At 45.7% G+C, this 16,283-nt stretch overlaps 1 protein-coding gene across 3 annotated transcripts in view; it reads right to left on the bottom strand.

The window, feature by feature from the left end:
• Positions 1–16,283, bottom strand: part of Tceanc2 (transcription elongation factor A N-terminal and central domain containing 2) — a 38,425-nt gene that overhangs the window by 8,056 nt on the left and 14,086 nt on the right. For all 3 annotated transcript variants that reach the window (XM_013114845.3, XM_013114847.3, XM_013114846.3), the window contains exon 4: positions 122–315. In XM_013114845.3, coding sequence (XP_012970299.1) covers positions 122–315 — 194 coding nt within the window. The remainder of the gene's footprint in view (positions 1–121; positions 316–16,283) is intronic.

Here is a 16,283-nt window from a genome sequence, read left to right as displayed (position 1 = left end):
TGACATCTCCAGCCCCAAGAACAACTTTGCAGAATACATCTGCAGGAAGATGGGGAGGGTTCATCGTGGGAATACAGACTCATTTAATCAGGGACCCCCACAATCACACTTCAAGCCTTACCTTCAATTCCAAGGCTTCTGAGAGTAATTTCTGGGCATTTTTTCTAAATGACTCCGTTTTTGGATCACTTCGTACTTCAATAGAAGGTCTATCCCAATGTTTTTCAAAGAAAGTCTTCCACTCGGTGTGAACTTCTTTGGCAAGACACGCCACCTCTGGGTCTGAGTGCCTGCGCATCTTGTTCACAATGTGACCTAGAGCAGGGAGAATCAGAAGGAAATGCAGTTCTGTCCTCCGGAAAGCACTGAGGGGCACTCACATATGTAACAATGCAAAGAGGTCTGTGCAAGCATCCGCCAGCCGGCCCGCCCGCCCGCCCGCCCGCCCGCGTGAAATGGATGTAGGCGGGTGAAAGGAGACAATCCTGGGGAGAACTGAACTGGCCGATGCAGCAAGCCGTAAAGTAGACTCAGAAAGAACAAAGAAGGCCGAGTGTAGTGGAACACACCTTTAATCCCAGCAGCACTCAGGAGGCAGAGACAGAGCAGACCTTGATGAGTTCAAGGCCAGCATGGTCTATAGCGAGTTTCAGGCCAGCCAAGACTACCCTGTCTCAAACAACAAAAACAAGGGGGGGGGGATTCCAAAGGTGCAATAAAAGAGAATGAATTAAGCATTCATTGGAATCTTACTATATTTTAAGTAAAAACTTAGTTGAATTTATTAAAAGGATATTCTTGAGTGGGTATGGGTGTCGCATCCATATGTGTATGTCTGTGTAGGTGCTTAATTGTATATTGGGCTGGAAGCTGACATGTTGGTGTCAGGATGTCTTTCTCAACTGCTTCTCGTCACTAATTTCTTTATATTATATGTATATATGTACCATGTACCATGTGGATATATGTACCATGTGTGTATCTGGTGCCTGTGACAGTCAGGAGAAGGAGTCCGGGCCTTTGGAACTGCAGTTACAGGTGGCTGTGAGCTGCTGTGTGGATGCTGGGAACCAAAGTGAGCTTCTTGAGGAGTGCATTCTTCTTTGGGGCTCCAGCAGCAAGCACAGGCTGGCGGAGACCTCAGGATCAGCCTTACACATTTGACTAAAGCACTTAACAGAGCCCCTAATAAAGGGGGCGACATCACACAACGAGATGGGAAGGTACACAAAAACTCCAGTAGAGAAACTGACTTGTAAACTGAATGTGCAGCACAAGCCTGTGATACTAACACTCAAGACTGGTGGCAGCACACCGGAAGTTCAAGGGATCCTCGGTTACATCTCAAGTCTGAGACCAGCCCGTGCTACAGCAGACCTTATCTAAAACAACAACAACAAATAAACCAACAAAAATGCCCAAACCAAAAAGAAGAGCCTATAGATTTAACAGGATCTAAATAAAAAAACAAACAAACAAACAAAAAAACTCAGTAGGTAGTTTTTATTAGAACACAACCAAAACTTTCTAGACTTAACTTTACAAGTTAAGTCTAGACTTAACTCTTGCTGCACAAGAGTATAAAATAGTATTTTGAAACAGAGGTGTTAACCTGCTACAAATAGCCTTCTAAGGTATCAGAACACATTATAAAGCAACATTACTTAAAATTACATAGACCAACACTAAAATGAATGGATGAATCTATGAAATAAAAATCAAGGCCCAGAAACATATACTTAAGAATCTAATATAAAGTTGGGTGCAGTGGCACATGCCTGTAGTACTAACTACTCGGGAAGCTGAGGCAGGGGGGTAATCACATAAGCCCATTGAGTCTGAGGTCTGCTTAGGTAACACAGTCAGATCCTATCTGAAAGAGAGAGAGAGGGAAGGATGGACTTACCATGTAATAAGAGTTATCGCTGAACAAAGTAAAACATTTAAATTAGGGAAACAGTCAAACCATTTCCCCAATTATGCCAAATGACAGCCCAACACTGCTGTACAAAGGCCATTTGTACTCAGTTCTAGGCTAGGCACTAGTCATGCAGGGCTCAAAAGAAACTCTCCTCACTTTAAAAGGCTCTCCTGGAGATGAAAATAAAGTGATGCCGGAGAGACAACAACCGCAACGTAACGGCGAGTCTAACTTCCCACTCTAACCAGTCTCTGTCTTCCTGCTGACCAGGGAGAAGGCAGCAGACCATCACTCATACGGGGAGAAGAACACATCCCCACTGGCCATGTCTGAAGGTGTTTTCCGGCTAACACACGCTCAGGAAGTGCTTTTGAAACTCATCACTTAAAAGCAGAGCTCACCCCCGGGGCACTTGCTTCCTACAGGCAGAATCGCGATGTCCCGGAGATTATCCTCTCAGCCCACAGTTCTTTCTGCTGCTGGTCAGGGTTGTGAGTGCTAAAGACACAAAGATGGTGACTAAGTGGGAGTCATGTGCCTAGAATATTCCAGACTATGGCTGTAATTTCCAGCACCAAAGTGAGAAATATATAAAAATGCAAAGAGAGAGAAGACATTGCAGGCCTCAGGCATCTTAACTGAAGGCACTGTGGCAGCTACAGAGCATCCTTATGTCCAGCCCCGGGGGCAGAGCTGAACAGGTGACAATCCTCGAGGTTAGCCTACACTCACCCTGTCAAAGTGAACAGCAACATTCACCTTAGTGCTGTTTGAAGCCAGGAAAAGCTAGGAACAATCTATGGGCTCATCATCAAGGGTCCAACTTACTAAACATTACAGTACATTCCAACAGAAACAAGTGTACAGCTACAAACTGGAATAAATAAACGGCACAAGCGAGTACACACTGCAACCCAGGAGGTGGAGGCAGGTCAGGGCTACACACTGAGACACTGTCTCAAAAAAAAAAAAAAAAAGCCACACTACAAACCTCCTAAACAAACACAAAGAGTAAACATGCAAGCCGAGCAGTGGTGGCGCACGCCTTTAATGCCAGCACTCGGGAGGCAGAGGCAGGCGGATCTGAGTTTGAGACCAGCCTGGTCTACAAGAGCGAGTTCCAAGACAGCATCCAAAACAATACAGAGAAACCCTGCCTCAAAAAGCCATAAAAAAAAAAGTAAACACACAGATAGCTCTGCATGTAGGGCCATGAAAGATGATCAATTCTCCCAATCAAGTGAAAATTGCCAAAGAGTATGTTCAGTTCGAGCCAATATTTTAAAAATTACTTATTCAGGTACATATAAACACCATATTGGTTTATTATTAACAGAGGCTTTCTTTTGAGTGACAGGTCTCTGTCTCTGCAGTTCAGCTCATGCACCAAGAGGCTGCACATCACAATCCTAACAGCAGCAGTGTGTGGGGACGGGCCCTTCCACCACCTGGTCCTCACTGTATTCTCTGTTCTCCAGCTATGAGAGAGAAGATGCGGTCCTGTGTCAAATCCAGGGGTTGTCTCTATCCTGGCACCGCTTAGCCACTCTGTGGCACCTGAGACTGGGACCTTCTCCTTCTGAACTATTTTCTCCCAGTCCTTCTCGGACACTACCTGTCTCGTGCGGGGCATGTGCTCCACCCCAGACACTGACTAACACTCACTTGAGGACCCCAGCCTTCTTTCCCTACCTGCCTGTCCCAGGTCCTCTCACCTGCAAGCAGATGTCTCCCAAGTGTGCGTCTCTAGCCAAAGGCCCCCGGGCACGGGACTGTATCTCCAGGGTCTTTCTGGACACCTCCTCACTTAAAGTACCCACAGACAGCACCCATCATCATTTATGCCCCCTTTCTCTCACTCCAAGACACGGGTCCACTGCTTTAACTCTTCATCCCCTCCTTTTCCTCCATGCCCCTCTCCACCCCTATTGCCCTGACTCACATTCCTATCACCTCTCCCTGGGTCCACGGAAACAGTTAAAATTAACATGTTTATAATTCAGAGGAGAAAGTAGCTGTTTAAATATTCCAGGCAGGGCTGGCGATGTAGCTCAGTGTGTGTAAGAACTGGGCAACTTCTGTCTCAAATCTGGCCCTTTACAATTCATCTTCTACCCTGAAGCCATAATACTGTTTTAAGGTAATTTGATGGGGATAGGGTGGAGCTAAGTGGTAACACACTTGCCCAGTAACAGGGAGAGAAAGACTTAGAGGGGAGGGAAAAAAGTGAGGGAGAGTACGAATCACAAAACACCTTCTATATATAGCATTAAAGCTCTGGACATCCGGGACCACTCTGGCCTTACTCTCCTCTGTGTCGCCCTCCCCTATTTCCATTCCCAGCTCTTCTACAGAAATTAAAACTGCATGTCTGCTTTGGGGTCATGCTGACTGCCCTTATCATACTTCTGAGTGAGTCTTAGCTCACATGGCTCCTTCTGCCCAAAATATTTCATCCATCCATCCATCCATCCATCCATCCATCCATCCATCATCGTTGTTGTTGTTGTTATTTGGTAGTGCTAGATATCAAACTCAGGTCCTAGCATTTGCTGGGCAAATGTTCTACCACAGACCTACATCCCCAGACCTGCCTACTATAACCAAACACCCACTTTCTCCTCTAAATTGTAAACATCATTACCTTACTCTAGTAATAGTCCCAGTCCTCAGCACAGGGCTACCGCAAGAGACAGTTAAGTGTTGGCTGAACAGAATCAAACCATAACCGTTTTTGTTCTGGCTGTCCTGGAACTCACTCAGTAGACCAGGCTGCCCTGGAACTCACACTCCTCCTGCCTCTTCCTCCTGAGTGCTGGGATTGCGGGTGGGAGCTTGCACACCTGGCTTCCAAATTAGTTTTGTGCTAACCCTTAGACATGGACGCAGCTGACTGAGAAAGGCACGCACTGCAGAGAAAAGCCCTGCTGTAATAAAGTGAATTCTAAGGTACTGAGAAGATGATGTTTTTGATTCTGCTCTGGCTCCTGCTCAGAATTTCTTCTACCCATCACACCAGGCTTTATGCGGATTAGTCCATTTACTTTACAATAAATCAGACCTCTCTACTGTATCCTTTTATAAATGGTAAGCTGAAGCTCAGTAGAATAATTTGTCAAGGTCTCCCAGCTAGAAAGTCCTGAGGCCAGGATTTGAACTGTGTAGGGACCAACTCTCCGAACCTCTAACGTCCTGTACTGCTCCTTCATTAGGGCCTGGCACAGTGCTCATCGAGCCTCTGCTGAGGTAATGCGATGCACCTTCTTAGTGTTCTCCAGCCAGAAGAGGACACACCCCGGGAAATAACTAACGGGCACCAGGCTTGATAATCATGCCAGGACAATGAAGTCACGGCCATTAGCCTTCAGGGGCCAGTATATCCTACAGAGCTCCCACAAAGGCCATGCTCAGAGAGGCAGGGAGGACCTGCAGGCATCCAGGACAACTGAGGGCGTGCAGGACTAAAAGGGAGGTTAGGGGAGGCCAAATGTTTCCCATGGCTCCCCAGCTGGTGGCACTTCTGGGAAGTGGTGGAAACTTTGGAAGGTGGGGCTGACAGGAAGATCACTGGTGATTCACCTCTGAGGGGACATGTTCCTCCTGGTGTCTGCTTTCACACCACATGAGGTGAACAGCTTCCCTCCACCATGATGCCCTGCCACACCATGGCTTGGAGACAATGGGGCCAAGGGAACATGGCTGAGACTGACCATGCCAGCATTAGTCTTTCCTCCTTCGAACTGACATTCTTAGGTATTGTCATGGCCATGGAGAGCTGACCAACCCAGTACCTAACTTAACTCCTGCAGCCCCAGAACAACCTTAAGTAGATGCTGGGCAACTCCCTATCTTACAGGAAAAGAGCCTGAGGTACTGAGGGCTAAGTATCTTAGGAAGAAGCAAGGGCAAAGCAGGGCTGGTCACCAAGACCATACATTCGCAGCCCAGCTTCTGCCCTAGTCTGGAGATCAAACAGTCCTACCTTCTCTAATTTCAATCAAACAGTCCTACCTTCTCTAATTTCAATCAAACAGTCCTACCTTCTCTAATTTCAATCAAACAGTCCTACCTTCTCTAATTTCAATCAAACAGTCCTACCTTCTCTAATTTCAATCAAACAGTCCTACCTTCTCTAATTTCAATCAAAAAGTCCTACCTTCTCTAATTTCAAACAGTCCTACCTTCTCTAATTTCAATCAAACAGTCCTACCTTCTCTAATTTCAATGAAACAATCCTACCTTCTCTAATTTCAATCAAACAGTCCTACCTTCTCTAATTTCAATCAAACAGTCCTACCTTCTCTAATTTCAAACAGTCCTACCTTCTCTAATTTCAATCAAACAGTCCTACCTTCTCTAATTTCAATGAAACAGTCCTACCTTCTCTAATTTCAATCAAACAGTCCTACCTTCTCTAATTTCAATCAAACAGTCCTACCTTCTCTAATTTCAAACAGTCCTACCTTCTCTAATTTCAATCAAACAGTCCTACCTTCTCTAATTTCAATGAAACAATCCTACCTTCTCTAATTTCAATCAAACAGTCCTACCTTCTCTAATTTCAATCAAACAGTCCTACCTTCTCTAATTTCAATCAAACAATCCTACCTTCTCTAATTTCAATCAAACAGTCCTACCTTCTCTAATTTCAATGAAACAGTCCTACCTTCTCTAATTTCAATCAAACAGTCCTACCTTCTCTAATTTCAATCAAACAGTCCTACCTTCTCTAATTTCAATGAAACAGTCCTACCTTCTCTAATTTCAATGAAACAGTCCTACCTTCTCTAATTTCAATCAAACAGTCCTACCTTCTCTAATTTCAATCAAACAGTCCTGCCTTCTCTAATTTCAATGAAACAGTCCTACCTTCTCTAATTTCAATCAAACAGTCCTACCTTCTCTAATTTCAATCAAACAGTCCTACCTTCTCTAATTTCAATCAAACAGTCCTACCTTCTCTAATTTCAATGAAACAGTCCTACCTTCTCTAATTTCAGTGAAACAGTCCTACCTTCTCTAATTTCAATGAAACAGTCCTACCTTCTCTAATTTCAATGAAACAGTCCTACCTTCTCTAATTTCAATGAAAAAAAAAGAAAGAAAAAGAGGTTCCACGACCTTTCCCCAAGGTTACAAGTTGGTCAGTAGCTACATCAAGGAAGTTAATGATCTGCAAAAAGTCATTATTTGCTCCATGAAGTTTATGTTTTAAAGTAAGCAGTGTCACTGCTGGTCTTATGACCTAGGTCAGGTCCTCTGGGCTTAAGGTTAAGGGTTTCTGCATCCTAACACATTGTTAAAACAAATTGCCTACAGGAAGCAACTGTTTGGTCATTTAGCAAACATTACCAAATACCAGGTATATCCCAGGCCCAGGCTGGGGCACTGGGCAGAATGTGGAGCAAGACACAGCTCTGCACTAAGAATCTCCAGGCAGAGCCAACACAGCGAACACACTGATGCATGATGCTATTCCAGGCCGTAGGCTATCACTGAAGAGCATCCCCAAGGGTCCTAAAGAACAACTGAGTCATTTCAACTAGCCAGGGACTCCAGAAAACAGGCAGTGTTTCTCCCAAGTCTCTGTAATTCCCTAAGGAGGTAGGACATATAAGAAGGAAGCAAAAACATGGAGGCCTGAGACAGTATGGTATAAATAAGGATGATGGGTAAACAAAATGAGGTCCCAAGAGATGCCACATCACCTCTGTGACTACACTACCTTACATGGCAAAAGGGACTTTACAGGTATGACTAAGGTTAGGGGCCATGAGATGAGATGAGCCTTGACTTTCCAGACTGGGTCCAATGGAATCACATGGGTTGCACAATCCCTTGAACTGGGAAAGGCGGGGTGTATGGAAGGGCGGAAGGGTGGGTCAGAGAGACAGCTGCGAGGAGAGCGATACGTCACAGTGCTAGTTTTGAAGATGGAGAAAGGGGACAAAAGCTAAGAAAGGCAGGTAGCTTTCAAAAGGGAACTGAACTGTCCTTTCCAGCCTTCAGAGGGAATGTGACCCGCCAACTTCTTCCCTTCACGGGAGTTCAGGTGACAGGAAGTGGCAGGACACGGTGTAAGAACATCTTACAACTGCTGCTCATCACATGGTGTCGACTGGCAGTGAGTTACTCTAAACCCACAAAGCTTCAATTTTCCCATTTTCAAAACGGAGAAAATAATTATAATGACTTTACAGGATTGTTACATGGGTCAAATGGGTCATGGATGTGACAGCACTTTATAAATATGAGGAGCTATTTACTGTAGTTAACCAACCATGAGTTAAGGCAGTGAGGCTTCTCTGGAATCAGGTCAGCAAACGGACAAAAACCTTCCCCTGCACTCTCATGCAGAGTCACAGTGACGCACCCCTGCACTCTCTCATGCAGAGTCACAGTGACGCACCCCTGCACTCTCACATGCAGAGTCACAGTGACGCACCCCTGCACTCTCACATGCAATGACACACCCCTGCACTCTCTCATGCAGAGTCACAGTGGCGCACCCCTGCACTCTCACATGCAGTCACAGTGACGCACCCCTGCACTCTCACATGCAATGACACACCCCTGCACTCTCTTATGCAGTCACAGTGAGGCACCCCTGCACTCTCACATGCAGAGTCACAGTGACCCACCCCTGCACTCTCACATGCAGTCAGTGACCCACCCCTGCACTCTCTCATGCAGTCACAGTGACGCACCCCTGCACTCTCACATGCAGAGTCACAGTGACGCACCCCTGCACTCTCACATGCAGTCACAGTGAGGCACCCCTGCACTCTCACATGCAGAGTCACAGTGACGTACCCCTGCATTCTCACATGCAGTCACAGTGAGGCACCCCTGAACTCTCACATACAGAGTCACAGTGACCCACCCCTGCACTCTCACATGCAGTCACAGTGACGCACCCCTGCACTCTCACATGCAGTCAGTGACCCACCCCTGCACTCTCTCATGCAGTCACAGTGACGCACCCCTGCACTCTCACATGCAGAGTCACAGTGACCCACCCCTGCACTCTCACATGCAGTCACAGTGATGCACCCCTGCACTCTCACATGCAGTCAGTGACCCACCCCTGCACTCTCTCATGCAGTCACAGTGATGCACCCCTGCACTCTCACATGCAGTCAGTGACCCACCCCTGCACTCTCTCATGCAGTCACAGTGACGCACCCCTGCACTCTCACATGCGGCTGCAGTGAGGCATGCCTGCTTGCTGGCCTTCATCATTGCCTTGTCTCCTGTATGCTCGACGACCTTTGCCCCTGGTTTACGAAAAAGGAATCCACTCACAGAGGCCCAATAACTGCAAGGCTCAAAGGTCTTCTCACAGCTGGCCTCGGCTTCCCCCACCACTTGAGCGCCTGAGGGCCACTCGTTTCCAATGCCTCTGAGGACACTCGTCCCTGGCCCGATGTCATTTACTGCCCTGGCTTTCTCCTTCTCCTTCCATTCCCTTAGCCTCCCCACTTCCTTATGAAGTTTCTTCCAGGTTCAATCCTTCTAGTATTCCTTTAGCTCAGAGAATTCATTCACTTATATGACTCTAAACAGATATTTTCTAGAAAATTACTTCCAAATATGTATTTCTAGTCTAACAGTCTCACTTGAGCTGGGCATTTCCATGAAAAGAGTTTATGTAATAATTCAAAATGCAGTCCTATGGTTGTGGTGCATGGCTTTAATCCCAGTACTTGGGAGGCAGAGACAGGAGGATCTCTGTGACTTCGAGGCCAATGTGGTCTACAGAGTGAGTTCTAGGACAGCCAGGGCAACACAGAGAAACAACTGTCTTGGAAAGAAAAAAATTCAAAATGTTAGTAAAACTGACTAAATAGAAATAGCAGCAGGAAGCTCCCACATGAGGCACAAAAGAAAACTCTCCACTCTGATTTTAAAAACCCTAAGTCTGAGAAGATGGCAGAACCCACAGAGAAGGGCCATGTGGCCAGCGTCCAGGGCGCAGTGAGCTAACCTGGAAGAATGCTGGCTTCTCCATTACCTTTCTGAGGTCCACTCACTCTGTGACCTTGGATAAGTCATGTCAGCTCTGTGGGTTTCCCTGTTTATAAACTGAAGCAGCTAAATGGATTTCATGGAAATCAGGAGGAAAAGTGTGGGTTGGCAAGACAGCTTGGTGGGTAAAGCGAGGCACTTGTCACCAAGCCTGCTGACCTGAATTTGCTGTCCAGGACCCCTACGGTGGAAAGAGAGAACAGACTTCCAAAAGCCGTCCTTTGCTCCACAGACACACACTGTGAAATGTGTGTACCCCACAGGTAAACACATACATCACTACTAAAGACACACACTTTAAAAGAAAGATGATACTCTTATCAGTAAATGAACAAAGGACACTATTTACAAAAAGAAAGAGAAAAGAAAAGGTGGCTTATAAATCTATTACGCTTATTCTACTCAGTAAATGAAAATAGCATCTATTTCTCTGACCTATCTATTTTTTTTTGGTTTTTCGAGACAGGGTTTCTCTGTAGCTTTGGAGGCTGTCCTGGAACTCACTCTGTAGACCAGGCTGGCCTCGAACTCACCGCCTGCCTCTGCCTCCCGAGTGCTGGGATTAAAGGCATGCGCCACCAACGCCCGGCTTGACCTATCTATTTTTTTGATCTGTTGGATTAATGACATTTTAAGGAGGTATACAAATGAGGAAAAGCTTCCTAGATCTACGATTCCCAAACAGACCAAGACAGGAGGTGCACAGGGCAGTCTAGATGAAGGCCTTGGGTAAGTTGGAGCCTCGAGCACCGGTTACAAGTGCTGGAACACCAGCTAAAGATTGAGCTGTTCTTTCTAAAGAAGCACCCTTGCTTGTGGGGAGAAAGTCAGACTGAATCACGAAACAGAGATGGGCAGGGTGGTCGGTGGTGGAGCACGCCTTTCATCCCAGCACTCCAGAAGCAGAGGCAGGCGAGTCTCTGTGAGTTCAAGGCCAGCCTGGTCTACAGAGTGAGTTCCAGAACAGGCTCCAAAGCTACAGCTCAGAGAGAGAGAGAGAGAGAGAGAGAGAGAGAGAGAGAGAGAGAGAGAGAGAGAGAGAGAGAGAGAGAGACAGAAGGTGAGCAGAGCCGTGAAGAACCCCTGTTCAACCCTGTCGCTTTCCACTTAGGAACCAGACTACTCTGCACTCCTGTTCTGTAGCAGTAAGGCTTGAGACACACTGGTACATACTATAGCATGGTCTTGCTGGCATGGAGTTACTGCCTAGCAAACAGAAAATAAAGAAGTAAATAATTAAATAATTACAAACTGAGATAAGAGCCAGGAGGGAAACCGTTTGCCAAGAGAAAGGAAAATAATCAATGGTTTCAAATCACAGGCCTGGGAAGATGAGAACTGACAAGACCACTGAATCTGAACAGAACAAAATCACTGTGTCCTCAGAGAGAAGTGTGAGAGGCCAAAGAAGGGCACTCTGAGTGGTGATGGCTTTGAAGGAAATTTGGCTATAAAGGGAAAAAGAGAAACAACGTGTCTGGGAAGGATGGCAAAGGCAGCTAACAGGGAAGATTTGTGCCTGTGTGCAGGCAGGAGAGACAGTAAGCGTGACGACAGAGGAGAGGCGATGGGCTATCACACGTCCCCACTTCCACAGCTGGTCCTGGTGAAGTCCAGCTAAGGGCTCTGAGGAGCCCCGGCTCCTCCCTCCCAGTCCTTCGTGCTTCCGTCGTGTCCCACCCTGGGGACCAGTGCCACACTGTGTTCCCGGGGCTCACTCCCTCACATCTTTTGCATGTTGGCTCAGATGCCACTCTCTATGACACGCTTTCTGCGCCAACACACTCATTGCTGGACCCTTGCATCTGCCCTACTGTCCCATGAACTGCCATCATCCATCACTGCACAAACGATCTGTTTCTTCTCTGGTGCTTTGCTTCCTTTCGCTACTGTTACTTTGAGGCAAGGTCTCTGTAGCCAGGAACTCACTACATAGTCCAGGATAGCCTCAAACCAATGGCGATCCTCTGCCTTAGTCTCCTGAGCACTAGGACTATAGGTATGATCCACCATGCCCAGCTAGGGCAGAGGTCTTCATCAGTGTCGATCACAGGCACCCATTATAGTGCCTGGTGCATGCAGGTGCTCTAGTTTCATCTGTTGAGGTAATAGCGTGACAAAAGGTAACTTAGGGAAGAAGGGTTTACGTGGCTGACGGTCCCAGGTTAGCCCATTACTGCCAGGATGTCAAGGGAGGAACTTAAAGCCTCACAGGCACAGTCAAGCAAAGAGAGCAGGAATGCCGGATTCCTGGATTGCCGGAGCGCGGCTAGCTTTCTCTGTCACATATCTAAGGCCTCAAACCAGGGAGTGGTGCCTCCCACAGTAGGCTGGGTCTTCCTCTACCGATTATCAGTTAAGAGAAATGCCCACAAGACAACTAGATCTAGATGATTCCTCCTCAAGGTCTCTTTCCAGGATGCTAGGTTGGGATGACAGTTTAAAAGCAGCTAGCACAGCAGGCACTGAACAGAATGTCTCAAGGCCCCTGATGAGGCCCCTCCCCCAGTATCCCTCACCGTTATCTTCGTCCCTTAGTCAGCAGAAGCTCCAGCCATACATCCCATAGCTTGAAGCATCAAATGGTGATAACAGTGTATTTTTTAACCTAATAAACTGCTAATAAGATATTCTACTAAACACTCACGAGTAACCTCAAGTTAAAAACAAAACCAACAGGCTTGATTGTCTGTCTATCATCTTGACAGTGCAGTAGACTGAATCCAGGGCCTTGTGCAAACTCGACAGGTACTCTACCACCAAATACATTCCCAGCCCAGTTTTCTTTCTTACTGGATTTCTCTTAGCCTATCACGTGAGAAATTATGCTGAAATCTCCAAAAGAGGAGACAGTGATGCAGCATTTTCAAAGCTTACCTGACCCCAGCACCCTTTCTTCAGGAGACACATTACTGGACCAGAGTTCTAGAAAATATACACTAGAAAACACGGCGCTGGGGATAAAGCCCGGACTTGGCTGGCTGCCCAGTTTCTTTTCAGGCAGGCCCATGTAGAAGTGGGTCCCTCACCAGGTACCCACGTTCTATTGTGCCATTTCAGGACTTTAGGCTTCTTTTCCTTCCTCATGCCTCTGCCTGCAATGAACAGGAGCTCATTCTGACCTAGAAAAGCCACATTTCTACAGAAACCCTTCCCAATTCATTGGGAGGAGAGTGCCACTGCACCTTCACAGACTCTAGTACATGCCCGACTCTCGTATTTTCAAAAGTCAATCACAATTATACACCTACGTGCTTGTTTTCTAAGCAAGAACGAAGAGGAGGCACACACAGACCAGGCATCATTCTCTGGCACTCAGCATAAGGCATGGCATATCAAGGTCCTTGATATGTGTCAAGTGTATGAATTCTTCCAGATTGAAACTAAAATACAGATCAAATGATGCAAGGCTCTCGCTGATCTTCACATTGCTCATTAGTTTTAACACAGAGACCTTGCCCTGGAAGCTTTTCCAATGCTAACTCCTCTCACTCTACTGGATCCTTCTCATTAGTGTTCAACATGTTATGATTCTCTCCTATCTTAACACCTTGTACTTATTCAGTCTATCTCCCTTCCCTTCCTCATCCCATCACCTCTCTTTAATACCAAACTTTCAAGGCATCTTTTTTCAGTGTCATTTCCGCAACCCTTTTGCTCCTCTAGCTCCTGCCCCCAACCTTGCCTTTGAGACTGTCCTAAAATTACTAATGACTTTATTTCATAAACCAATGCCATTTTTAGACTAAGTTTATTTGGTCCTGTGACAACCATGGATACACAGCTGACTACGCCTTCTCCAAACCCTGACTCTCTCATTCCAGTGACAATATTCTCTTCTGTCCCTCTGGTCAACACTCTCAGTGTGGTCCTAAACACCCCTTAAGTGTTCATCTGCTTCAGGGTTTTGGACTTGGCTCTTTGCCCTCCTTAGAGTCTTCCTACAAAGCTTATCTAGTTTTGTCTCTTCAACTCCTTGCTACATGTTGATGACAAAGTATTCCCACTGAAATGGTTACAATCTTTCTTTCTTTTTCAGCTTTATGCATCCAACAACATCGTGGTTTTTATTTTGATTTGGTTTTGTTTTTTAAGATAGGGTTTCTTGTGTATGCCTGGCTGTCCTTGAACTCAGAGATTCACCTGCCTCTGCCTCTGCCTTCTAATTGCTGGAATTAAATACTGCATCCAATACCTTCTTAGACATTTCCTCTGGGATATTCTATTATTCTAGAGACAATAGGAAATGTGAAAAAATGAAAACAGTTTTGAAATGAAGAACTTAAGAATGAGCTAAGAGTCAGCAGAAGAGAGAATTAGTAGTTTGGAAGACATATCTGAAGAAGTTATCTAGACTGCTGAGAGAGACGAGACAAGGGGATAAAGGATATGACATAAAAATATGAAGAACAGGTTTAACATAGTTCTACCTGTAGAATCTCAGGAGGGAATAGAAAGGAAAAACACATTGGGAGAAAGAATTGTTGTAAATTTTCAACAAATAAACATGCACTTGTAGGTCTGGGAAATATATGTGAGATAAATAAAAAGGGATACATGCTGTGGTAGCCGACACACATGACAGCCCTTAGTGAGTCTCATACCCTGGTAACCACACCGTGTGTAGTGCAATTCAAAACATACCAGGGTTGGTCAAATGCAGCCATATGCAGAGTACAATGAAAATGATAGTGTGTTACTTCTAAGGTTAAGCTATAAAAGAAATGATGGAAATCAGGCATGGTGGCTCACACCTGTTATCCCATAATTTAAGAGCTGAGACAAGATAATTACAAGTTTGAGGCTAGCTTGCGTACACAATGAGTTTCAGGCCAACCTGGGCTACACAATGAAGCTGTTTCAAAAAAACCAACCAAAGAAACAAACAGCAAATTGTGGCTTCTTTATTGATTGTTGTTTCAATTCTTGTCCTTTTGGGGTCACTGGCTCTGGGGAAGTTGGTTGCTGTGAGGAGCAGCCATGAGGACAGGCCCATGCGATGAGGAACTAAGTAAGGGCCTTCTTCAGGCAATCCTCTAACACCTGCTATCTTGGAAGCCCATCAGAAGTCAGCAGCTCTAACCAACAGCCTGATGACAAGCTCTTAAAAGACAGTGAACAGCCAGGAAGAGTGGTGTACACCTCTAATCACACTATTTAGGAGATGGAGATAAGAAAATCAGGAGTTTAAACTGGTTGTAAGAGCCCCAATCAAACCACACCAAACTAAACCAAAATAAGCATACCCCAAGCCAAAACCATTCAGATAAACTGGCTCCTGGTTTGCCCAATCTCAGAGAAACTATGTGAAATAATACTTTCTTAAGCAGCTAAATTTTAGGACAATTTTATGCAGTCACAGATAACTAATATATTGCCAAAACCAAACAGTTCTGAATCGCTTACAAAAAGCCTTCCCCATCTGGTCCAGACTGTCTCTCAGCCTCATTTCCTGCCACGCTCTCTCTGGCATGTTACATTTTAAACACACCTCACAACTCGAGCTTCTGGGACAGGCCCGTGTTCTCTCTCCCACCTCCACCCCCTCTGCAGCTTCCACGATGCACCCTCTGCCAGACGCATTCTTTAGCGCTCTCTCCTACTTCCACATTGGCGAACATCTCCCCGTCGCCAGAGCACCGTACTACACGACATACAAAAGTCTTACTACACTGCCCATCTTTCCACCAGATTCAAACTCCAAGAAGGGAGCAGTTCCTGCCTCCTTTATACCCACAGTGCCCAGCACACTCTGTAGATATTTGTTGCTTACACCCAACAAGGTAGAGCCAGGCAGGAAGGCTAAAAGTTGAAGCATAAACATTCTCAGGAAATGATCCGAGTAAGATCTTCACCTGATGTAACTGTAAAGGAATCAACCCTCCCACCCCTTCATTCCATACAATTTCAAGTTTAGGGAAGGCTGAATAAGGTCAAGATTCAAGGGTTGGATGGATTCCAGTTCCTGCTAAGCCAAATCTCATGGTAGTTCTATTATGGACCTTGAGCTGTAATGTCTGAACATCCGACACACCCATTCTGGAAAGCACTCACAACTATACTCAAAGGTCAACAGAAAGGGTTTTGAAAATGATCACCTGTCCTGCCTTTTAGGATAATCCTAGCTTATTATGTCGAGATTTAAGATCTGATTATGTATGGTATCTGTGGTATGTGTCTAAACAGGATCATATATATACATATATATGTGCATAAATAAACAGGTCATAAAATATTAAACACTAGTACCCTCTACTGGTGGAAAGGCCTTACAGGCTCATGTGAATGGTCTTATCGCCCTCTAGCGACCACAACCTATAAAGACAGCAAATCC

This window comes from Mesocricetus auratus, unplaced genomic scaffold, assembly GCF_017639785.1.
Source record: "Mesocricetus auratus isolate SY011 unplaced genomic scaffold, BCM_Maur_2.0 Super-Scaffold_100014, whole genome shotgun sequence".
Classification (NCBI taxonomy): Eukaryota; Metazoa; Chordata; class Mammalia; order Rodentia; family Cricetidae; genus Mesocricetus; species Mesocricetus auratus.
This window is presented reverse-complemented; position numbering and strand designations above follow the sequence as displayed.